General features: G+C 38.9%; 2 protein-coding genes across 4 annotated transcripts in view; both read left to right on the plus strand.

Moving 5' to 3' along the window:
* Window positions 1–8,005: 8,005 nt before the first annotated feature.
* On the plus strand, window positions 8,006–10,371 carry tmem230b (transmembrane protein 230b). The gene is made up of 3 exons (XM_084359297.1): window positions 8,006–8,366; window positions 9,796–9,918; window positions 10,019–10,371. Exons 1-3 carry the CDS (start codon window positions 8,271–8,273, stop codon window positions 10,157–10,159), a joined length of 360 nt encoding a protein of 119 aa, XP_084215423.1. The 5' UTR covers window positions 8,006–8,270; the 3' UTR covers window positions 10,160–10,371.
* Window positions 10,372–11,457: 1,086 nt separating this feature from the next.
* igsf9b (immunoglobulin superfamily, member 9b) overlaps window positions 11,458–24,089 on the plus strand; it is a 37,532-nt gene continuing 24,900 nt past the window's right edge. For 2 of the 3 annotated variants that reach the window (XM_084360344.1, XM_084360346.1), the window contains exons 1-2: window positions 14,643–15,183; window positions 22,247–22,342. In XM_084360344.1, the coding sequence (XP_084216470.1) occupies window positions 22,282–22,342 (61 nt within the window). In that variant the 5' untranslated portion in view covers window positions 14,643–15,183; window positions 22,247–22,281. Of the gene's footprint in view, window positions 11,543–14,642; window positions 15,184–22,246; window positions 22,343–24,089 lie in introns of those variants that run through there. The other variant, XM_084360345.1, reaches the window with a different exon arrangement.

The raw sequence follows: 24,089 nt of genomic DNA on the forward strand, positions 1-24,089 counted from the left end.
TCATTCAGAAATGTTTCATTAGCGAGCGTCACTCATCTTGAAAGCTGTCCAACTGCAGGACGAGAAAATATGAGTGGAAAAGTTCATTTTTTTAAATTTAAATTTTAAATTTTCTGTCATTTTTCTGAGTGTTGAATACAAAGAACAACTAAAATACTAACTTTAAGTTACAATGTAAAAGAGCTTAACTACAGGGTCTACTTTATTCTACCGCCTCCATACCCTGGATTTCTTCTATAATAAAATACTTCCTCACACAAATTCAGTACTATCAATAACCCTGTAATTCATACAGTTGCCCGCAGGCTACAGAAAACCATCTCATCGCTCACCCCTCCCTCAACATTTTTTTTCCATTCCTCCTCATGACAATATGATATATGTTTGTATAAACAGAGTAAGGTGCAGGAGTGATGTTTCAAGTTAAGGGAGCTCCTTTCAGGAAGACAAGTGAAGTGGCTCAATGGTCTGAGTGGAGTAGAGGGCAAGATCCCCTCTTCTGCATGTTTAAAGGAGCCCTGTGAAGTCTTCATATCCAGTCTCCAGGGAGAAATGTTAGCACTTAACATTTCTACAAACCAGCATTTGCAAGCGTGACAGCACTGGATATTTAAAAGGAAACCTCTGGATCCTTTTCCAGCAATGTTTTTGGGGATCCAAAACAGGTATTTTAAATCAAACCGTGATGTTTTACTGTCCCTAACCAGAGCATAAGCACAGAGTTGTGACAAGAGAGAAAGAAAAAAATGTAACCTAAAGAAACACAAAGTGGCAACATAAACAAACATAAGGTTTTAACTTCACTGTCGTTTTGTGAAACCTACCTTACTAATATTTACTGTATTCTAACAAACAGAACTCCTTCCTCGTAAAATAATGCAAAACCGATTTTAAATTATGCATTATTTACACCCAGGTTTACTTGCTAGCAGTCTTCTTCGCATTGTTTGAACATTACCACCACCACGCAACAGAAAAGCATGAAGCCATTTACAGAACGTGAGCCCAACTTTATCCTCGTGTTCGATGACACAAACAAGGCGGACACCTACACCTAAAAACATTGCTCCATAGCGCTACTAGTGGACAAAAACCCATAAGAGTACCTTTAAATAGAGTTAACTTGACAATGAATATATGTAGCTGTGTATGAACCCCTAAGGCATGGGTTCCCAACCACTGAGGAGTGGACCGGTACCGGGCCTGCAAAAACCCAGTAGGGACTCAGGGGGCTGAAGTTATTGCCATATATGTACAGCACTGTGTTTTGTTATTTATTTTCCTGGAAATGCCAACCTTTTTATTACATATCAAAAGGCAAATTATTTTCATTTAACATTAAAATGTAAATGAAACTGACTTTTAATGTAAAACTTTAATTATGAATATGAAAATATTTTTACTGGTTACGTTACGTCTGGGTCAAAGGTGCGCATGGCGGGTGGTCACTTGCAATTAGCTAGAGAAGAATAATAAAAAACAGACTACATTACTATTTACTATCATTATTATTATTATTATTATTATTATTATTATTATTATTATTACTACTCACAATGACCCTTCGAGGACCCTTTTTTTGGTCGAACAAATGCTTTATTATTATTTCAATTGAAAGAAAATTAGTTGGCAACTATTTGGATAGTGGACTAATCATTTCATTCACTTTCAAGCAAAAATGTCCAACATTCTGCCAGTTTAACTTTCTTACTGTTAGGATTTGCTGCTTTTCTTTATTCATTTATGACAGTAAATGAAGACTGTTTGGGTTATGGACTGAAAATAATTGTAAGTTGCAGCCCTGATATAAACTTAAAAAATATATATTTTATGATACTAATAGCATAGAAGTCAACACTGTATGATAACTGTCAACTTTCACACCACAATATTCTTTTATTCTTTTCCCTCTTGTTTGCCTGGTATAGGTGGACCTATGTATAATATCAATAACCCCAATAAACAAAAGAATTACACATTCATTTGATTTGCTGGCTGTAATCCAAGGCATTACCTCTTCATCTTATCAACATAACATGTAATGCTTTATATGAATACTGAAGATGATCATTGTTTCTACTACAGTCCTTGTCTTTGAGTGTCTTTTTCTCTTTTGTCATAAGATTAAGAACTAATGCACAACATAACACCACAATATATGCAGTACGTATATTGCCCATAAGACTCTGCTGCAGAACTCAGTCAATAAATCTGTTTATGCCTGAGGGCTAACAGTCAATTGCATTTTAACCGGAGTTGCAGTTTCACTAGGGGCTTTATCATTCAACGCTATGCTTGTACTTTTTCCTTTTTTTTAAATTATAATTAAGCCATGATGAAGAGATGAAGCAGAAACAAGCACACTCACACTCCTACAAGAACACACAAATAGAAACAGTACATTGATTTTGCTTTGGACCGATTCTTTCTATCCCAGCACGGACAAATCCTCTGTTTATCCAGTTGGTGTACTCTTTGTTTTCCCGTTGGGTCCAGACATGAATGCTTCACCTTGGGCTGCTGCCGGCTCACAGTGAGAGATCTGTGAAGTAAACATATGACCATTTAAAGTACAGCTGCTCGGCTCAATCAATGGTGAGATTTTCATTGTAGAACACTCTGTGTCTTTGTGCCTGCTGTTATATCCTGGAGACAAATCTACTTCGTCATGTCAAAAGCCAAACAACAAGCATAAGTCTCTGAAGCACAATCACATCTGCAACAGGCAGTGCGTAACATCACAATCTGTTTTGTGTGCACAATAAATTGATCGTTTTAAATGTCACAAATAGGGCATCTTTAAAAAGCAATTATCGTAACATTTACACAGATTATGTCTCATTATTTTGCATGCATGACTGTCTTCCACTGACACAAACAGACCATTTTCTAAATAAGTGTTTACAGCAACAATTATACATCAATTATTGTGTAATTATGTTTGCATTAAAAAACAAGCCAGTGAAGCAATGTCATGCTTTGAAAAATTACAAAAACAACGAGGCAGTGAAATGAAGCTCGTATGTTTTGGCTGTTCATTTGCATCTTGTTAGGGTCTATCATGCTACCTAAGACCTGTTGGAAAAGCAATTACCCGTCCGAGCCGCCCATGCAGTGAGGCGGGCTGCTGAGTTTGAAAGATACTGAAATCAATATCTCTGCACTGGAAGAAACATTTCCCATCATGCAGGCAACAACCCTGAGCTAAGCATTCACATTAATGCTGGCATTTACTGTGACATTCACATTAATTCCATATCCAGAGATTTCCACCTTCCTGGTTCAGACTGTGACAAAATCCTAAAAGAAAGAGACAGACTAACTGGCAGAGATTTCATACAGCAGAGCAGGTAAAAGCAAACAGCTATAATTATACTGCAGGGTACTGGTTTCTCTGCTTAACTGTGAAATGCAAACAGGTACTTTATGTCATGTTGAAATCACATCTTCAGAAGCCACTCAGGTTGGGTTTTTATTAAAAACCGAAGGAAGAAATAAAGTTGACATTGTAAAATAAAGGTGAAAGACTTTGATGAAGCTTCTCATGTAGTGTCCTGCAGCAGTCAGTTGTCCACCCACACACATGCAGCTAACCTGAGCCTCAAAACTTAAAAAAAAAGAAGAAATTACATAATCAATCGCAGTGGACAGAATAACAAGATATATTCCTGTAACTTCCTGCAACATACTGGACAAATTGACACTTTGACCTGATGATGGCATTATATGAATAGTCAATGGAATCACAGGAATTGTTCCAGTTTATCCTGAGGGGAACATGAATGTCTGTTCATTTGTCTGTTCATTAGAGAAAAAGTCATGGGCTCACTAAGGTCAGTGGGATTTATCTTCTGAGGACCATGCAAAACTTCATGGCAACCAACTAAAAGATGTGGAATCATTTCACTTATGTCTGCAAACACCAACATCACAGTAATGCAAGAGGAATAGTCCAGGGAGCAGGTTTTAGCATCTGGGTAACATGAATGTCTGCGTCAAATTAACTGGATAAGTGAAAACTTTGCCTGATGGAGACAGTAATGGAAAAGTCACCAAAGTCAGTGGGATTGATCCTCTGGGGAACATGCAAAATGTCATGGCAATCCAACTAATAGCTGTCGAAACATTTCACTTATATTTGCAAATGTCAACATCACGGTGGTGCGAGAGGAAAAGTCAAGGGATCAAGATTCAGCATCTGGGAACCATAAATGTCTGTATCAAATTTAGTGTTAATCCATTCAAAAGAGGTTGAGATATTTTACTGGAAACATAAAAAACTTTGATCTACCTGGGTTCATTAGAGGAAAAGTCTGGGGATCACCAAGGTCAGTGGGATTCATCCTCTGAGGACCATGCAAAACGCCATGCCATCCATCTAATAGTTGTCAAGCCATTTCATGTGAAATCACAAATGTTAACAACATGGTTATAGAAACGTGCTATAGAAAACAATGTCAAGAGATCAGGGTTCATCATCTGGGAATCATTACTGTCTGTACTAAACTTATTGCAAATCCATTCAGAGATATTTCACTGGAAAAGTAAAAACGTTGACCTGCTGAGGGCAGAAGAAAAAAGTTGGATTAGAAGTTGATCGGACTCTGTTTTATTTATATTTCACAGAGCATCCATCCACAGCTGCTTTCCACCTAGATACATATTATTGTTCTTCATATATTCAATTTATGAGAACAAATACAAGCAAAGCACAAACTCCAAATCCACTCAATCATTTGTTTCCTCCACATGTGTCTCAACAGGTCTCACACGCTTAAAAATAGAGGAATTATATGAATCTGTGCAAACTTATCTCAAATTCCGATAAGCTTGTTGCACAGCAGCACCTGTGCACCACCCACCCGCCGCATCTGATAATTTCTGAAAGCTGAAGAGGCTGAGCCACAGGGATATTACACTATGTTCAAGTATAATGGTCCTGCCTTTTATTTGGCTCCAGTCACGGTGCTATTTGCAATTGGTGTAATGAAGACAGACCTAATTATCTCAACAGACAGAACTCCGCTTTGAACAGGACTCTAATTATGGCCTAAATGCTGCTCTCTTACTGTTCAGTGTCATACCCAGGGGTTATAAGGGGACGACTGCTGCTGTCTTCCTATCACACAAATTCACACACACACACACACACCCTGAGGGCTCAGTGCGCCCAGCTGTTCTGATGCTCTTCTGTGCAGGCATTATGGTCTGGAGGCATAGCTTATCGAACATGACAACACACACTGCCCCCCCTCTGACTGGTGACAGTCTGGCCTATCATCTGATTAATTAATCACAACTCCAGATGTCACTTATGCACAGGGGTTATTTGTATTCCAAAGTACATTGATTGCATAACTCTTTTACAGCAGTGAAATCCTAAAACCAGCATGTATAACAGTGAAAAAAAAGAAAGAAAAAAGACAAACAATACGTGAAGTAATGAGGGCAGTGAGGTCACTCACAGATTACTCCATCAGTTGTCCCTTTGTGACCCGGTTCATATGAATTTTTGTAGATTGCTTCAAGGCTGAAGTTCAGATAAAGTAAAAACCATGTTTCTAGATTCAGACTGACGAAGTGTAAGCGGCTTGAGAAGTTGATTATAGGTATTGAACAGCTAGGTGAGCAGAAGGGGCAGATAACATTGAAGTATTCGGTGCACAAAGGAATATGCACCAGTGTCGGCGGTCTTGGGGCAGCAAATGAGTGCTGCCAACACGCAGCATGGTGAAATTTGAGTAAGGAAATTGACATCATTAACAAAGCAAAGGGCAAAGTTTACCTCTCTTTTTGTCAGTAACTTCATGTCTATGCAAAATGTCTGCACAATCGCTTATTTCAGGTGCCTTACATGGTGGGTTTCTCAGGAGCTAAATGCACTCCACATCTCCACATTTGTGTGCTTCAGTTTCTAGTACTAATGCATTTTAAAGTGGCCAGTAAAAGAAAAAATACCTTTGTTAACGCCCCTAAAACAAAGATGAAATCCTGTTTTAGCCAGGGCAGATTTACGGAGATTATGTCTAGCAGAGGCTTGGATATTGTTGTGAATATGCATGAGAAAATTGAACAACAGGAGAGAGCACACGGTACAGCATAATGCCTGGTGAGGAACAACAGGAACATGAAACACAAATGAATGGTTTTAGTGCATATTACTTTGAAGAGAGAAACGGTATGGCCTTAAACTACAACAATGTGACTTGTAGCCAAGGTCACTGAGCGTGCTAATGATTATGCGATGCTTGTTCTCTGCCAACAGGTACTTTAAAGGAAACAAGAGCGTATTATTGATGCTGCAAGCAAATCTAATAAGAATATGCAGTTGCTCTATTATGACTGCTCTTGAAAGAAGCGGAGTGTGGATTATTCATCCTTGACTGTATCGTGCACGGCTCTGCCAGAAAGCTATACAGTCACAATCATCCACTGTTGTGGAGCATCAGGGTCAGCCAGCTATGAGTATACTGCCTACAGGAGGGTCTATATTTGTCTATGTGACGGTTCAATTTTCTACAGACTAACAGGGGAATGAGAAAAACACCATTTTAAAAGGAAAAAAAACCAACAAAGTATATCAACCACAGCAGCTTTAATTATTCATTTCAGGGGAGTTGTCAGCAAATGTTTTTGTGTGTGTGTGTTAAGTCTATTTCATGGTCAGTCGTTCAGAGCCAGGTTATTGCTGTGCATGACCAGAGAGATGACAATATCCGGCTAACAAGAGATAACATGGCAGACACAAACAATTAAAGGTGGATTTGATGGAAATCAAAGAGATTAATTAATGTGTTATTTTTTGGAGAAAAGAAGCTGATTTAGTTTAGAAATAATCAGATGGGATTTTCATCTAGTGAAGTCACGTTTTCTGCAGGGACGTGAAATAAATACTGTGTTATACAAAATTGTATCTAAAAAAAAAACATCCTGCAGATGACGGCTGCACCTCGGCTTCTGTTGCATGAAATTGAATCCAACAAAAATCTGCAGCCTGGACAAAAACTTCATTTTTTGAGAACATAGTGTTATTATGAAGCTGGCCAGAGAGAGAACAGCTCAGGAAATGAGTATCCACAAAGAGATACGTGCTCACTGTGTCAGTTTAACAAGACTAGACAGTGCCCTCTTGTGCTTGACACACAGCGGTGCGGTTCATCAGAATAAAGTAGATTTTACAACTTTGATTTTATATATTTCCTTTAAAGGAATACTTTTAGTATCTGTGAGTATGAGAGTTTTGGTATATTTATTAAAGTCGTATTAGAAGCATATGAAATTGGTGGAAACCTTTGTTATTCTCATGTATATGTGATTTACTATATATAGTCAATACGTTCACAATGAAATCAATGTGACATATGATTTTCCATTCCTGTCCAAAAAGTAAATGAATGTATACAAGAGCAAAATAAATGTATCATCATTACTGAAAGCTATATATGTTGTAGTAGTAATAATAATATGGAAACATGCCCACTGCCAATCAGTGCCTGTAAAAATGTTAGTTACATACATATTTGTTGCATTAAGCCTCCATACCATGTATCATCGTTTAATGCTACTTGAAATTGAAGATGACTTTTCATGAGATGCGGTATACCATCCAATGCTGCCATCTATAGCTATAACATATATAACAGAGTTTAAATATATAGTGACAGTTATAGATGGATATCTATAGGTTTTACTATATAATTTAACTCTGCTTGTCATAAGAGGATTTAATGAGAAGGAATTGAACAATAAACCATTGGTATCAAAGAGATAATTAGCCTGTCTTCATCAACCCCAGTTTGCTTTATGATGTATTTGTTTCTCACTGTAACACAGTTTCCAAGCTGGGAGGGCTTGTTGGTAATATTTAGGTAACTTTAAAGGTAACAAATAGGTCCAAGTGTAAGATACAGACCACACAGTTTTCAAAAAAAGAACAAAAAAAATATTGTTTAGGAATAAAAGGAGCTTCCTGGTATCCCAATGACGACGCTACGGTGTGCGCAGGCGCAGTACAGATCTCGGTGAAAACACGGAAGCTCCATGAAAGAGGATACAAACAACACGTCGCTGTAATCTTTTGTCACAGCCTGTTTTAGTAAAGAGTAACGGCCTTAAATCACACCCGCTGTAACACTGTACTTTATTCTGGCTCTGACAGTGATCCGGGTGATGGCTGCCGTGATAACGCTTCTGTAGTCGAGCTGCTGCCGCCTCATTGAAACGCTGAAAACAGATAATAATAATAATAATCTGCTGCGCAGCTGAAGAAGATGCCAGCTCGTAACGTGGTGTCCAACGGGATACCTAACAGCAAAGTTAGGTACTCCAGGTTAGCCAGTGATGATGACGGCTACATTGATCTACAGGTAAGAGGCTCACCCACCATCAGCTCCAGTAGCCTACACCCATGTGTTTGAGTGAACTGCATTAAAGTGATCAATGTTGGATGAGGAGAGGAAACTCAATCTGTGCCTCTCAGAGATGATAGTCATGATTTGTATGTGCAGTTTGATCATAGACTGAAGGTCATAGTTACACAATGTCAGCCACTGGATTAAAACACAATATACTAAACTTAAAGGACCATTCCAGTGATAGTGTTGTATTTCCATAACACTGAGGACTTGTGAGTAGAGCCTGACTTCTGGGGGCGATGGGGATATTAGAGAGTAAAGAAACTCCAACATGGATCTCGGCTAATGTACACACCTCTTTTGCAATGATCCCCCAAACGTGGTTGTAAAACCCATGTGACAAAGATATGTAATGGAGGCAGGATATTTAACAGTTTAGTGCACTGAAACAGTACATTTCACTGAGAATTTAATAATTTTGAAGTATATATTGACCAATAATATGTATGTATCAGTCAGGCTCTACTTGATACTGACATTAATATAAGAGTAACACACATACTTTTTTGACTGATCCCTCAAATATGGTTATCAAACATTTGTGACAGTGATATGTAATGTTGGCAGGATATCTTATGGTTAAACAATAAACTTGTATTTATTTTATTGTTCAAAATGACCGTAAACTTAAACAGCAAACCTAACTGGGAATGTAATAAATAAAAAGTGCCCCAAGCATCTTTTTCTGAATTATGCTCTGTTCTTTTTTTTTTATATTGGTGCATATCGGACAACATATATGCAAATACCAATATTTCTCAATATATCTGTGATAGGCCAACATTAGCAGAGAAATCGACCCAGCCAATTCTTTGGTTGGCGTCTACTTTTGAGAAACAGATCAATTTCCTTACTTTTAGTGCCTAGTATGGAGCAAGCTCCGAAAACAACTACATTTCCCACAATGCAACTCAGGACACATCATGTATTTAGTGAATGTCAACTTCTTTCAAACTCCATACCCTCAGCTTATAGCAACAGAAGACAAGTGATGGGCTCAATAATGCTCTGTATGATTGGTAAATGGACCTCTCTTTGTCAAATTGGTGGGTTTACCCTTTAAATGAACACATAACTTTGACATGACAGTTTGGTGGATGTTAACAGCATTAAGTCACAAGGACTGCTTTGCATAACCAACTCAATTCCATCTTCAAGTGCATAATGTAGCATGACAGTTTCATGGTTTATGTAGTGAGCTCCCTTTGATTTAATTCATCGGTCAGTCACAGTCTCTCATGTTGCCAAGAAGTTCAAGTACGTTATGAGCCAGACTAATTTCCCTGTCCAGTTCAGTACATGCTTGGGAAAACAGGCATTGCCACAGAAAGCCTGCTGTGTCAGAGAAAAGTGTTTTTAATGAAATATTTCTCCTCTGCAGTTCAAAAAGAGCCCACCCAAAGTCCCGTACAAGGCCATAGCTCTGGCTACAGTCCTCTTTGTAATCGGCTCTGTGTTAATCATCGTTGGCGCCCTTCTCCTGGCTGGATACTTTGGAGTGGCTGTGAGTACTTGTACAGAGTTTTTACAGTATTTCACAGAATGAACAGTGTGTTTACCTCTAGTGAAATGAACGTCTTACTGAGATGTTTTCTCTGTTTCAGGACTCAGACCGCACCGTGCCTGTTCTCATCATTGGGATCCTCGTCTTCCTGCCTGGAATTTACCACCTACGAATAGCTTTCTATGCATCAAAGGGCTACCACGGCTACTCCTATGACGATATCCCCGACTTTGATGACTGACCAACGTCACAGCTTCAGCCTCAGTCTTCCTGCACTTGAATATACTCACAATATTTTATATGATTCCGTAAATTAGTTGCAACAAAATGTGAAAGGTTTTGATTTTTATCGAGATAGTGTTGACTACCTTGGTAGTTGAGCCAAATCAGTATCAGAGATTGTTTGATTTGTATATTTGTTTTGTTAGCTTGATTAAACTATTAAAACTGTTATTTGATTAGTTTCTTTTATTTTTATTTTGTTATTTTTATTAGTTAGTTCATCCGTACACAGAGAGACCTAAAAAAACATACTCAGATTCATTCAGTATTCAGATGCTTTACTCATATGAAAGTAGAAATAAAAGTCACTTAATATATTCTATATTTTGGTTTGTCCACCATATGATCAATATACTGTACAACATAGTTTGTCTTACACTCTGGTTAATTCTTCTTAATACTGTACAGAGTTTTTCTTTCTTGGAGGATTTCACGTGATTAATTCCAATCCTCTGATCTCCATATGGTGCACCTGGTCTGCGAGAGGAAACATTGTCAAACAGGGAAGTACACACGCAATTAAGAGCTGGCTTTCTGTTAACCTGTTAACCCCTTCCTCTAATCTGCGCTATCAGCTAATCAATTTCAACATCATCTGAAAAGATGCTAGTGAAAGACGAAGCTACCACCTGCTTTTCCTTTGCAGGATAATGTCACATGTGAACCGCACTGTCAGTAAAGGTTTCGCTTGTACTGAATAGTCCTTTCAGATGCTTGGCAACCAGATATTTTAGCCGATATTTTCAAGGACAGTTGCTTGGGTTCCCCTTTGTTTCTCTTTGTCCTAAATGTGTTGACCCGATCAGCCACCGACCAGTCAGTCATTATTAGTCAGATCAGATCAACACTTCACATCAGCTCAAATCCTTTATTTCTGAAGACTGCCTACCCTTCCACAAATCACTCAAACTTACATGTAGTGTACTTTGGACTACAACTGTTGAGCAGACAAATTATAAAATGGACACAGACGATCAGTAAGTAATATTCTTAGAATATACAAAATATTTAACAGCGCATGTCAACAGTTGAGGTCATATTCCTTTCTAAACGTGTCATGTTGCAAGTAATCATTGTAAACTAGAAACACAACTATAACTATCTCTTATTTTCTGTATGAATGTCACTAAATTAACTACATATACACAAGGACCTGCCATTGACCTTATTACAGTAGGACAGGCGCCCCCTTGTGGTGATACAGAGTTATTCTCGGCACTGGATTGGCTATTTTAAAAGACTAAGCTAACTGACCACATCAGTTTATATGGACAGTAGATTTGACCATTTTTCAGAAACTTCCAGCTTTTTCTTGGCGGACAACAAAATAAGTGGTTTTGAGGTAAGATAATTAAAATCTTTCACAGTAGCCTTCAGTTACACAACTTTTAAATGTGATATTATACGTTTATATCTATACACAGACAATTAGTTCAACACTTCAGGAACAAAATAGACTACAATCCTTTTTTAAATTATGTCTGACATCTTCGTGGTAACAAATGAGAAGTAGAAAGAAAGTGTGGACAGAAGTGTCCAAATTAAGAGTCAATAGGTATGAAAGAGTCTTGTTACTTGGCATAACGTTAGCCAAACTCGGTATTAGCTAGGTACTCTAAGTTAATAAAATAACATAGCTAACTGAATAGCTGGCTTAGGTCTATGGTATACATGCATAGTTAAGTGCTGGTGTTAATGTTTGTGAAGAGAAAAAAAGCTGTCTCTTGCTAGCTTAATTTCAGCTATTAGCTTACAGAAAGCTAACTAGGGTTATCTAAAAAAATAATTGAATGGCAGTGAGGTGCAGGTCGAACATCAAGCTAGTTAGGTACAAATTTAATGCCAAATTTAAACTTAAGTTTTACTCTCACATACGCATTTTATTGTTATTCACGTTGTAAGAGTATAGTGTATTATTTAGTGAAAAGGAAAAGACTTTACAGGGGTCACATTGCCTTACTTAAGGTTTGGTTGGATTCTGTAAGCAGTATGAATGAATACAGCTGTGGACGTGACAAGGTTGTATTGAAAACTACAGCAAACATATAGTATATAGTATATAGTCCACTATATTTAGTATAGTGTCCTTATTGGGATATTAACTACTGGAATTTCGCGGGAAGGTGTGGTGTGTAGTGGGTGCTGAATGGTAAAACCCAGCCCCTAAACCTTGTGTTGTAATTTTGATTAAACACACCGGTTTTACATTTTACATGCTGGACGTGTTTATCTTTACTGCGCGTTAACAACGTTTTTATGTAAAGGATGCTGTACCAAACGGCTATCGGTCACAAGTGGTCTGTTGGTGAGCGTTTGCCTTTTGTTACAGTCCCAAAGTGTTTCCCGTGTAAAGGCGCTTTTGTCTGAGGCGCTTAAATACCCGCAGCACCAAGACACGGCAAATCACCGGAAGTCGAATATTGAACCTTCAACATAAAAGCGTTTTTTTTTGTTTTTTTAAAACGAGGTGGCTTCTCTGACTGTTTATGGTCAGACTTGACTTAGTGCACTGTTTCAGACATTTCTAGTTAAAATTACGTATTGAGTTATTATTTTGGTAGCACTATACAGCACATCCAATGTTTAAAAAGCCTTTAGATGTAAAATCTTATCAGTCAGTGCAGGAAACACAGCAGTTTTCATTACTCTAAAACTAAGGCTGCTACGAACAACAATTTCCATTCGGCTTTTTCACAGCAGGCATTTTTAAATTTTCATAGCAGGAAAAGCATATTTACTTTAGTTACGCAGAACATATATATATATGAGATTATATGTAACTGATGGTTGCAGGATATTTTGCAGCTTATGGATACATTTTATTGTCCAAAATTATATTAAAGGTCTCAAAGAGTAAACTTTGCTGGGAATATAATAATTACAAATGACCCTAAGCATCTTTTTTCTAAAATAAAAAAGGATTGACATATTGGCAAATATTGAACAAATATATGCCGATAGTGATATATCTGCAATAGGCCAGTATCAGCAAGTATCCCAGCGATCCATGACTGCTTGCACAATACCAGTAACCTGAAACTGAAGCAGAAAAAAATATTCATCAATTACTTCAGTAGCTACATTTTTTTAGTACATTTTCTAATGTCTCATGTGGAAAAAGGGTCTTCATTGATTTATCTGTGTTACAGCCACAACAAAACAAACAGTTGACTCTATCTTGTGACCAGTAACATATTAAAACACAACGCCATACCTGAGAAAAGGTTTGCAAAAGAAAGTGAATGTTTATTTCAAATAATACCAAAAATAACCAAAACTCTGGGAGTCTGGAGGCCTGACCAAAATGATCAAAAAGATGGAGGAAGTCTGGGCCTGCCACACAGTGTGCTGTAGGACCCCAAACTCCCCTCCCTAAACTAAGAAAATACTACATAAACTAAACTAACAAATAAAGCCAGAAACAAATACAAGACCTCCATCCTCAAAAGAAAACAAAACACCAACTGAGGACAAAGACAATCTAAAACAGTCAGGACTGCTTGGTCTGTGGAAGGAGAGAGCTCCTTCTCCTCCACCCTTTCTTAAATATGGGGCAGGGCTAATTGCCTGATGAGCAGCACCTGAGAGAAGGGAAGGAGACCAGAGGAGGAGAAAAACAGAGAGGGGGAGCACGTGACATCTGTTGTTTCTTTTTGTATAATAATAGCAATTTTTGATGATTCGTTAAATCCATAAAATTATGGAAAATTCAGAGAGTGCCCATTAGAGATGGGGGGATTTAAGATTTTATCCCAGATTATATACAAAACACTCAGGATAATATATGTGAATATCACCACTTGAGTGACTTGAAAATCCTGTTTAAGCTCCATAACATACAGCCCTGTATTGATTTCCTGATTCATTTTGAATTGTAAGAAGAGGAGCCTGCAGCTTTCCAGTTTTTCCAAAATCCTAAACTTCTCGTTATGGCTGAAGGCTTGCCTATTGCATCTCCCACAAAATAAAGTTATACACTACGAGAGTCCAGAACGACGAGAAGATGATATGCCTATGAGCATATTTGAATGATTATCGAGATAATATCGTAAATTGCAGCTACTTTGGCCAGGATAATGGTGACATGAATTTTTCATCTTTGCCATGCTTAATGCCTATCACAATTATTTTGTAAATGTATTATTTTGTTTAATCGGTCAAAAATATAAACATGTTCAATGTATGATAGTATAAACACAGAAAAACATCTGAGAGGAAGGAGACAGCAATTGTTCCCATGATAAATGACTGAAAATGTTTTAATTTCCACCTGACAATAGATGTTTCATGGAGCTTGTTTTTCAGCAGGGGCTTTATTGTGACAGGTGTAACAGGAAGTGCTGTGGTTGTGTTCAGTGTGCGGTGTCAGTGGTGCAAACAGCGCCTGTAGTAGGAGGAGTGAATGATGATCATGGGAGGAGGGACACAGGCAGGGTATCAACAGCAGGGCTACAACTAAAAACGTGCAGTGGGAGCTCTCTTTCTCATGAAACTTGCGCCTGTTTGAAGATAAATGCGCACTGCGTCGACCCGGAGCCATTTCTACATCTTTATGAAGTTTATTAGAAACTCTCACTTATGACTCAAAGTACTTTGAGCAAGTTTGGACGATTGCGGACATAAAAAGCCAAGACGTGGAAAGTTTAAATGGACTTTAAATGTGCTCGAAGTCGTGAAGGTGGTCTGGGTTGATGGATTTTATTGGGTGTTTTTTAGGAGGACTGATCACCATGACGTCGAGGATTAATTTTTGCTTTCTCTAGATCCCCGCGCGGACTGAGAACCAAGATGTGACCACCTGCGTTTAAACCAACCCTCTCTTCTTTTTGTTTTTAATTTAAAGTCGTGTTTTTAATCTCACGTCCCTCTGTAGAGAAAGGAATGAGCGGTTAAATGTGTTCTGCAAGACGAGTCTTGAAGAAGAGCATCAATGGATTGATAGGTTTTACTTTCAGCCTCAAGTGAAAAAGTGCCTCAAGCAAGGTAAGAGCCAAATCATCCTCTATCGGCCCTGTGTATTGCTATAACACCAGTTTCCTTTCCAAACACACTGTATAGTAATAACACTGTGATGTACTGCAGTGTCGCCCCTTTGTTTATGTTTAGTGTATCACATGCACCCTTATAATCTCCCACTGAGTGTGGGTTTTTTTCTCCCCCTAATACCTCCATGAATAGGTTCAACATGCTGTAATAACCCATAAGTGAACCCTATCCCTGTGATTACGATAGTGAGAATAATAATCAGCCATAATAATGTTTTTATTTTTGGTAATTATTCTTTATATCAAGGCGCCCTCCTCTCAGCTGGTGTCAGACTCACTGAGTCAGACAAAAGGTGCACCTGTTTTGTATTACAGGAGCTCTGCACTGTAGGACTGAGCATCACAATTCACTGTAGGGGTGCAGAAATAGAAATAGAGAGCTTGTTGCTTGGTGTTTGTTTGAAATTGGACCAGACAGTGCATTTGGCTGCTGCTCCACATGGTGCAATGTGCTGGACAGAACCTAATTTGAGCTGTTTTGTGCAGAGGAGTGCAGTGCTTTTTACATGATGCATACTCCCTGCTCCAGTGATTCATATCCTTTGTTTTTGTTGTGCTTCTGGTGAGAAATGAGGTACATACATCACCCAGGAGCCTGTAATCCCTTATGCTTGTCCATAAGACTCTATAGGGACATTGTTTACTTTCATGAATATAAGCTGCTGTCGTTAATCAGGTTGTCGGTTGTCACAGGTTTTTAGTTTTCTTTGACAATTTTTGAAGTGATATTTCCTCTAAAAAATAAAGCAGGAAAAACAGTCTGGTCCTTATGGCTAAATTATAACTCAGTTTTTGTGATTTCTTTTGCATTATTTACAGGATGGCAACTATGTGCAAGAGGCATTTTTGCATTTTTCTACCCAGATCCTTGAAGGAAATGTTGAGCATATCATCCAGCCCTGTAGCAAAGTCTGTGCATGTCAGATACCAGTGCAGGTGTATTTTACACAATAATGTCCCTCATATTTCAACATTTAGCATGCCTTGACATTTCACTAGCAGCAGTATAATTTCACCATTCAAAACACCGCATGGCCAACTGTGCCCTGTAGGCAGACTGTCAGGCTGGAGGAAATTGATTGTATTGAGAAACAAATTATTCATGAGCTGAAAGTGGTTACCCTAAATTGCTGTGTTGGTAGTGGTTAAGATAGAGTCCTTTTGTCTGAAGTGAAAGCATGTTGCTGATACTATGAGGTACCAAAGAAAAGACACAAAATGCAAAAAAATAAAAGCACTTTTAAGATGTAATATGTAACATTTGTGCTTTTAAATGTCTAAAATCAACAAGACCTTTGTTATATATTTTGTTTAGTTGTGTACTCACCATTATCCAGAATGTTATTCATAGTTTTATTCATGGTAACGGTGCTTTTACTTGGTTGCCTGTTGCTGTAACTTCAGGAGAGAGTCAAAAAGTAAGGAAGGAAGTTGACAAACTTGAGTAAACATAACATTGACATCAGTGTGACATCAGATACATTTTCTTTGCCAATGGTGGCTGTTCAGCACTGCAGACCACAACTCCCATGATCCCACGCATCATTTGTATTAGATATAGTATTTGTTTTGATTGAGAGACCCAAGCAGCAGAAGTTGCATACTGTGCAATTTGAGAAAGTGACTAATAAAGTTTAACAGCCATGCAGTGCACCATAAATGGTCAGTCACCATTGTATGTTTTACGTCTCATTATTGCCAACCTGTTTGAAAAAGCTTTTTACATCTGGGCAGTAACATCTGGTCCATAAATGAAGAAACATGAACCATATCGATGAACATTTGTAGGCTAAATATTTAGGATTTTCTTTTCTTTTAACTTCAAGTTTTAAAATAAATGCTGTGCTCCAGTGCTGGAGCTCTTGAGTGCGTTACCTTTGGCCTTTGACCTCTTGGTCCCTCTCTCACTGTCGGGTCTTGAAAGTAGCTTTATGGGACTGATCTGTCCTTTAGAGTCGAGGGCAGGAAAGGACAAAGATTTAGGGCTCATAAGACGGATGTTAGCTGCTTTGCTTTTACTAGACTCGTGTCATTCTCATCTCCCCTGAGACCCCTGAGTGATATAAAATCAGGCCACTCATGTGTGGAGCATAAAGGTGATTTATTGTTGTAATTTGCTGTATTGTTCAATTGCTGTAAAATTGCATTGTAGTAATCCCCACTGTCCGTGTTTCTGTGTGTGAGTAAATGAAAAACATTCAACCAGTTCTCATTAGTCGATACTTTTACACCCTGTAGCACCACACCAACCATCACTATGTTAATCCATATACAGTAGGCTTTCCTCAGTCACGAGATCAGGGCTTCTCTCTCGTGCCCAGTTCATTTCCTTTGCTCAGAGTAAAGTCAATACAGATACTGAATTGGGTTGCCGTGCCAGAAACAACATCCATGAATTGATTACTGTGTTTTGTAGGCTGGTCCAACCAGTTATGGTTGGATTGATGGTTTTACAACCCAGTTACTAATGATCACATGTACTATTTGTGCAGATCTTTGTTGTGGGTGGTTGTGTGATGTTTCTGCCTCTGTATGAGATTGTTGTGTGTTGTTGTGTACTTATTGTAAGTCACTTTGGACAAAAGCGTCTGCTAAATGCCCTAAATGTAAATGTTGTGTTCACCTGTGAAGGTTTCTGCTCAAGTAACACTTTGAGTAGCTGCTGCAGGCTGGTTTGCGCTGAGGCTACGGCCTCTGTCAGGATTAACAAGGATTACTAAGAGAGTAATGCTACTTCTTATCAGGCCTGTATCTGTCGCTAACATCACTGATGGCCCTGCTTAGGTACTGAGGGGTAGCACACACACTCTCACACACTAGGTCAAAAGTTTAGTTTGTGTGTTGGGGTTTCTGTTAGAAGACGTTAGGAAATGGACCATTTAATTGACTACCGCACTTCTCGTGTTAACTCCTACACAGTTCAACTCTGTACAAAGTGCATCTTGACTTTTGCATTTTTCAGTTTGTGTCTCCTCATCAGCTAATTATAGTGAGAGTCAGAGGAGATGCATATGGAGAGGTCAGGCTTACCAGCTGTTGCAGCTGACAGCTTGGAATCAGCTTCTTCCTTGCATTCATCTCAAGAGCACATCCATCCATCCATCCATGTAAATGCTGATTCTGGATATACTTTTTATGTTGATTGTCTGATGAAAGTTGAATCTCAGATTTTCTGATTAAATTGTCACAAACATTGAGTTGTCTGCGTTTGTAAAGTTCTTGCTAGGCGTAGTGGAGATGATAAATGTAGCTTCTTTAACAGAGATGTATCATGATCTGCTATAGAGGATCACTGATACACTAGGTGCATTTCTCAAGATGACATCCCTGACATCCCCTTGAAATATGGACAACACATCCTAGGTGCTTGACAAGCAGATACATTGGCTGTGTTATCTCCACCAATGTTCTTGAACTTCCAGAAAGGAGAATAATCTGTGTTTGGTGACTCGGTTTCCCGTGATTGATGCTGCAATGCACAGCCCGATGACAGCATGTCCTTGATTTGTCTCACCAATTTGATGTCTAATTTAATTACACTATTAACACGTGGAGCAGAAGGGCAGGATTAGTCTGGGTGTTACAAACGTTCCATCCAGAAGGCTAAGTCATGACTAGATCTAAAGCAATTTGTGTCAATGAAATCCAGCAAAACATCAGAGCAGTCAACTGGGTCCACGCACGTTATTGAGCTAAATGTCTTGTGCTTGGGCAGGAATTTACTGTGTTTTTACCCTTAGTTTTTCTGCTCACCCATGATAACCTTTTCTCTTCAAAAATCCTAGTAACCTCATTATTAGAGTGCCAAAGATGATTTTCTTTTCAACTCTAATATATTCAGTAATGTCTCTCAACATGGTTGTGTGCAACTTGCAAACACTGTCGTTAATTATGTTGTTAATCACTTTCCCTCAGATACCCTTGTGAGGAGATTAGTGTGTAGGATACCTTTCTCACCTCTCACATGCACAAGTATGCATGGTGCATGTCCTCGCTGATGAATGGGAGCTGTAGTCAACATTATTTGTTAATTCTTAGTAAATTATAGCTGTGCACTGGTATGCAAGTGCTTTTTTCAAATTGCAGTCAGATAGATAGCAAAATTGACTGCAGCATGGCTGTTTTGTCACAGAGTCCATGTTCTGACTTGAGCAACTGGGCTCTCTCTTCGAGGCCCTCTCTGTGTACATATCAATTAAATGGCCCCTTGCTTTGCTCCGCTGCCTGAGGAAATAACCTGGTTGTCTTCCATCTGCTTCTGCACCTGCAGACAAACCCCCCCTCAAGGCTTCCTCTGTAATATATCAGCTCAGTGTGTCTGCCTGTGTGTTCCCATGAGACAGTCATATACTCTGGTGTGGAAGCACATCAGAGCAGACAGGAGCAAGGATGGGATTTGTTCAGTCTTGAGGTTGTTAGAAGTTACACTACTTGAGGTCTAGATATGAGCTAGAATTTTAGATATATGATAGGATCTGCTCATTACTTTTCCTGTCATGTCATTAAAATGACTGTCAGGATGACAGCCAGGATAATGCATGTGATGTGCAATCACTTCCATCATTTTTTTGACAGCTGGCGGTGACACCCAAATGATAAGACTTTAGAAAGATTTACTTCTTTATTTTTTCAACCCATTATAAGAGTCCTGTTCATTCTGACACCCTACTGAGCGAATAATGCTTGCTCAGTAGGAGTAAGCCTTTCCTCATTACAGACGTTGCCTTAAAATGGTTGTCATACAAAAACCACCACCCTCAGCCATTATTCGTGCTCTACCACCCCCCACTGTCTTCATCAGCTTTTACTGTAAAGCCACTCTAATGTGTTTTTCATCCCACTGCTCTTCAGTGCTTGTGTGACATTGGTTTTGACTTTCTGCTTCTTTCAGAAAGGTGCTAAACAAAAGTTATTACTGTGCTTCAAGGGCCCTGCAGCAACAGTGTGTCGGCAAGGAGATAAATACATCTTTCTGCTGCTCTATTCTGGGCTGTTTATTTACTCAAGTGCAAACACTACCGCTAAGAGACCAAACATGTTTCTGCAGTGCATCTGTGGTAATATGAGCAGCTAATATCCAACACCTACCTGCTTTCTAAGAATAGCCTCCTTCTTGTATTACTTAGATGATCTTAAAGTAATAAGCTGGTATTAGGGGTGCTGAATGGAGTGACTCAATGGGAGGGGGCGAGGTCCACCATTATGTTCGAAGGACAACAACTTAAACTTGTGCCTCCAATCCAATTTGAGGTAGAGGGCCTGGCGAGCTGCTGCAGCTGTTCTCATCCTTCAGACTGTGAAGTAGGCCCACAATTTGTATAAGTGGTGTCTTGTTTGTGAGATTCATTAAGGCTCATTAAGGGGAACTGCACTTGCTGCCATTGGCTGCTTGACATGTACTGTACTCGATGAAGTCTTGAATTCAGTTAAAAGGGACACTTCACCCTAGGCTCGAGAGATATCCAAAATGTTATCCCACGGTATTGTCCCACTAATATCATGATAGACAGTAGGATTGTCTTACGGCAAAGACGACATGTAGTCTTATTTGAATCGCTTGGCTTGCAATTTTCTCTCGCTCTAAACCTGAATCTTTGCCAAACTGGCGAGCTGGCGCACTTCTTAGAAACTAAGTCCTCCATGTTTGTATGTTAAAGTGCTGCGTGCATGCCGCTACCTAAGACTGTGCCAGGTCTTATTCCCACCTCGTCAAATATCGATGTGTGTTGCCTCCATTGCCAAGACAGCTCAGCGTGCATTTTCTTTTCAAAATAAAAGCCCAAAGATACTGTTCAATATTCAATACTGTGAAAAATATTGCATATGATGTGAAATATTGCGATAATCGATAATATCTCATATCAGCCCAAGCCCAGTTCACCCCCCACATTAAAATGAAACGTTTTTCATCTTACCTGTAGTGCTATTTATGCTCCTAGATTGTTTTGGTGTGAGTTGCACAGTAATGCAGATATCACCGTAGAAATGTCTGCCTTCTGTTGAATATGATGTACAGTAACAGAGCCAGGCTTTGAGGCCAATTTGACAAAGTGGCCAAACTGTGTACATACAACGTCACATTGTGACGTCATGAGAAGTGTCATGAGATGACTTTTGTTGTGAATTGGCGCTATACAAATAAAGATTGATTGAACTGTTAAGCACTACATTTCTTTGAGTGTCACCCCCCCACATTTCACTATCAGAATTTGAGCCATTCAGTCCAATAACATTTGGAAAGTCTATCAGGAAGTCAAGCTTTTTTTGCTTCACGCACCGCTGAGCAGCTTTTATAGGAATTAATAGGTCTCCGTCTTCAATGCTGTATCCAAATTTGCCCTAATTAGCTCTATCGTGGTGCTCAAAGTGCTAAAAATACATTTAAAAATCTCAACAGCAATGTCTCTTTCCAGCGATCATGATCCAGTTATAAATATCTTTTAAGCACTGGTAATAGGGTAACATCTGGAGTCGGGGAGACACACCTTTCGGTATTGCTCGTGTCACCTGTCAATTGCTGTTGGCCTATTTAGTGTGAGACGAGACCTCCTGGATGAGCTGGCCCAATCACAAGCATCGGGTTAATCTGTACGTACACTTAGTGTCCTGTACAGGTCTTCTCTGTGGACACACACATATAAACATGCATGCGCACACAGTTTGGCCTGTGCACTTCCACTGAGTGCATACTTTAAGCAGTCTCGTGCCATACTGTCTATTTGTACCACTTGTTGGAATAGCTTATTTGCCTTAATCCAGCCACAGCAGCACAGACATGCAATCTTCCAGAGGATTAAGTGTTTTCAAAGAATACAGTTATTTATTGACCAAGAAGCATCTGGAATGAAGTGTAGTTGTTGGATTATGAGGTGATGTTAACTTGAGGGATTACATTTGTCTGAGAGGGGATGTTAGGGATGTCCTCATGCAGCAGTGAATCTGTGAATGGTACATTAGTATTCTGTTGGAGGGTAAAAGGGATGTGTGGTCTTCTTTTTCAGGTTGGGAGATGTGTGAAGGAGTGTGACGGACGGCCATGGGACTGGAGAGACGGTGGCTTCAGGCTGTCACCATTGCTGTAGCCATCTGTCTGCTAAGTAAGTATGCTAATGCAAATATGGATCCATCGCATATATTCCAATGCATCTCCATAATTCATGTATCTTTGTAGGATTTTTAGAGGTTTTCTCAAGTGGACTGATATTTATCTTGCTAAGAAACTGTTCAAAAATTCAAAAAATGCATTCAGATAATAAAAAATTTAAAGACATTTCCCAACGTTGACTAAGTCTTCTGAAGCAGCTGGAACAGTCTCTTTTAAGATGTATTTTTCATGTATTTGCAGTGTTAGAAAAAGAAGAAATCAAATTGTTGTGTAGATCCTATTCTACTTATTAAAACAGTGAGAGACAGACACAATCATGTAACATCGACTTAGAAAATTCATTCAACATCTGTCAATAGGACTTGCACATGCACAGCAGAGATTATCTGATGAAAATCTGCTTTGTTGGATCACATTTACATGATCATGACAATTGTACTGCTTTTCAGTATGTCCCTGAGTGTCTTTGAAGAATCGCTTTCACCGCATTATGTAGCATTATTACAGTACTGTCATTTTTCTATTTTTAGACTGAATGAATGAAAAATTGATCTAGATTGAATTTAGTCAAATAATTTGTCAAATTTGTGCACATTTGTTTAAAACCAATTGAAAACCATCCACAGTTGTGTCAAAAAGCTATCTGTTGTACTAACTATGTAAAGTTTATTGAAAAGTTAAATCACGCAAATGACATAAAATACTTTATCCAAACATATCATGTCATAGGACCAGGATGTATGGTCTTAGACTTTGCATATCGTTAGTGTTGACTTTTCCTGATTTAAAAGCTGCACTACAGTAAAGTGATGTAATTTTCTGAACTTGCCAGACTGTTCCTCTTTGAGCACTCAGTCATTATATCCTCTTTACTGGTGTTTATTCATCAAAAATCTCATTGTGAATTTTTTGTTAAAATACCAATGATCATCCCTACAATATCAACATCGAAGTATATGATCATGGTGATGTGCTAGCATTTATGAAGTGCCTTTAAAGAGATTTCAAAATATGTAGAAATATATTGCATATCACGATTCATCCTACAAATATCGCAATATTATTTCAATATTAAGGCAATCACCCAGTTATAACATGTCATATATTTAAACAAATCTGCTTTTTCAAGACTTTCTCATTTGGCTTTTTAGTTTCTAGGACCAACAGTTGTTTCCCTCCATTTGTCTGTGCAATTTGTTTGCATTGCTTCACCAAAAGTTCATTGTTTGCCAAAGTCAACAAGACCTACATGGCCTTGTTATGATGACGCATCGCAAAACAGTTGGCATATGTTGATGTTGAGCTGCCTACATACAGTTTGATTGACACCATAATGAATCTGGCACAGCTCCCATTGCCTTACATTGGAGAAAGTAAGGAGGGAGGGGTGTTACAGCATAGACATGAGTGGACCAAAGGGAATGAGGCCAAAATCCAACTTAAATAATATCTGTGGGTGTGGATTTAGATCAATCCTGGATTTATACTACCCCCAACCCAGGCACGCTTCTGTGTGTGTGCATGTGTTTGTACCGGGGGGGTGGTGGGATTGATTGTGCTGGTCCGCAGACCATGTGTGGACCCCAGGGGGTGGTGGGAGGTCGGCTGGAGAGAGCACAGAGGGTCCTGCTGCCCTGCATCAGAGTATCACCACCACCCCCCCTTCTGAGATTAAAGTAATCACCAGGCCAGATGAGTAGCAGAGCAAACACTGGCACCTAGTAGCGCACACACCCACG

This window comes from Pagrus pagrus (assembly GCF_965226575.1).
Source record: "Pagrus pagrus genome assembly, chromosome: 8".
NCBI lineage: Eukaryota > Metazoa > Chordata > Actinopteri > Spariformes > Sparidae > Pagrus > Pagrus pagrus.

Coding starts and splice junctions, on each gene's coding strand:
- tmem230b (XM_084359297.1), top strand. CDS start 8,271: ATGCCAGCTCGTAACGTGGTGTCCAACGGGATACCTAACAGCAAAGTT. Junction 8,367..9,795: donor ACGGCTACATTGATCTACAG/GTAAGAGGCTCA, acceptor TCTCCTCTGCAG/TTCAAAAAGAGCCCACCCAA. Junction 9,919..10,018: donor CTGGATACTTTGGAGTGGCT/GTGAGTACTTGT, acceptor TCTCTGTTTCAG/GACTCAGACCGCACCGTGCC.